The sequence below is a fragment of the Halyomorpha halys genome, unplaced genomic scaffold (genome assembly GCF_000696795.3).
Source record: "Halyomorpha halys isolate HHAL.00 unplaced genomic scaffold, Hhal_1.1 Scaffold1522.1, whole genome shotgun sequence".
Taxonomy (NCBI): domain Eukaryota; kingdom Metazoa; phylum Arthropoda; class Insecta; order Hemiptera; family Pentatomidae; genus Halyomorpha; species Halyomorpha halys.
Genome location: NW_027111581.1, coordinates 83,230 through 85,081, shown reverse-complemented (window position 1 = coordinate 85,081; position 1,852 = coordinate 83,230). Strand labels below are relative to the sequence as shown.

Genomic DNA, 1,852 nt, shown 5'->3' with positions numbered 1-1,852 from the left:
AACTAGTGGGTTTGGGTGGTTAGGGAGTTTATTATGGAAGGAATAATATCGGGTTCGGGCTAGATCGGTTACATAAGGAACATTTAGGTCTTTATAGATGGTTTTATTAGTAACAAAATAAGGAGCATTGAGGATTTTTTTTAATATTAAACTAAATTTTCTTGAAAACATTTTTTCTTTGAGACTTCGGGGATTTCATTATCTTTAAACTTTCCCATGGCGAAATGGAACATTTAGCAAAAAAACCCAAGTAAATCAGTCCAGTAACAACAAAGTCCTCAATAGAGGACAAAGATTCGACAGCTCTCTTAGATATGATTTCTTTTCAATTCTTTTATTAGAGTATAATTAGAATGTTTAGCGATTTGTTTATTGAAATGGTTTATATAGCAAACATAGTGTTTATATAACCTAATAACAAGTGTGGTGGCAATTGTAGTTCAAAATTAAATATTACTTTGACTCACAAAATCAGAACAAGCCTAATTTATATTAATGTATAAGATATAAAAATGAAACAAACAAGAAGTAAAGAAAAAATCTTTGACTGAATTTAATGTTTACTCAGTTTAATCTTTGTCATGTCTGTTTAATTTTGCAATGAGACTTCTACATAATGGGAAATATAATTTTATCTGTTATAGAGAGGTTTCCATTAAAAAGGGTTTAATTTTAATTGAACTCAAAAATGAAATAATAGTTATTTACATATCATTACTTAAGCTGTGACCTCGAAAAAAAACAATAATTATTTACAAAATGATGTAATTACACAATTATACAATTAACATAATTAAATAAATTACCTCTATATTGTAGTCAATGATGTTTAATTTAGTAGGAGTAGTAGTTTTTATGATATTGATGTTTGCCAAAATATACTCACAAAATTTTGATTTTTATTTGTTTGGACAAACATTTGATTTATGAAAAATTAATCATTCCATTAATGTCAAAATAATTTTGTTTACAAATTTTGCTTATATTATTAATTTAGTCTTCTTGTTTTAATATCTTTGACTAATTATAAAATACTTCTTTGATTATTACCACAGGCAAAGTAAGTCCTTAAGCCAGCTGGAGACTATGTATGTGGAGCGTTGCTATCATGCTTGGAAGGAGGCCGACCTGCTACCTTGGCTGGAAATGAACACTCACCAGGCCCTGGACAGGGTGGAAGCGGGCGATCCGCTCGTCGCCGAGTGGCAGGAGGCTCGGCTCAAGCGGTACCATGCGACTCCCAGGAACATCCATAGGCACATCATACTTTCTGACCTCAAGGAAACTCCGCTTCTTCTAGCCGAGGTAGGTGGATAATGCCATAAATCTTTTCGTATTATTCTGGTGAGTTGAGTGTTGACCATAGGTCTTCAAATAAGAAGATGGTCGGGGGTGTGGTCAGTGAAAAAAAGATCAAAAATAAGCAATTTTTTTTCTTTTATTAATTTTTATGGTTTGGCCTAATTTCAGGCCTCCTTCAGAGCTAAGCACAACAACAATAACAACAAGAAACAATAAAAAACAGTATAACAAAAAATTAGGAAAATAAATAGTGATATAACGTTGCCTCATACACAGCTTACTTATAACTAGTGAAGCACAATTTTTTTATAATCCTATTAATATAAATGGCCACAGCATAATTGTTTTAAATTGTTATATTATAAAAATTTCTGCATAATGTACTAAAGTTACACACAATTTATTTTTTCCTTTTTTTTATTTATTAATTCTTCCCTTATACATTTTAAGATTGGAGAAGTTTGTCGGGGGGTGCGGTCAGCAAAGAACAACATAAATGAACAAAACCATATTTATTTATTTTATGGTTTTGTTTATTTATGTTGTTCTT

The 1,852-nt window shown here is 30.7% G+C and overlaps 1 protein-coding gene across 1 annotated transcript in view; it reads left to right on the top strand.

Annotated features, from left to right (window-relative positions):
• Positions 1-1,852, top strand: part of Nulp1 (Nuclear localized protein 1) — a 26,039-nt gene that overhangs the window by 11,212 nt on the left and 12,975 nt on the right. The window contains exon 9 of the mRNA XM_014435133.3: positions 1,056-1,305. Coding sequence (XP_014290619.1) covers positions 1,056-1,305 — 250 coding nt within the window. The remainder of the gene's footprint in view (positions 1-1,055; positions 1,306-1,852) is intronic.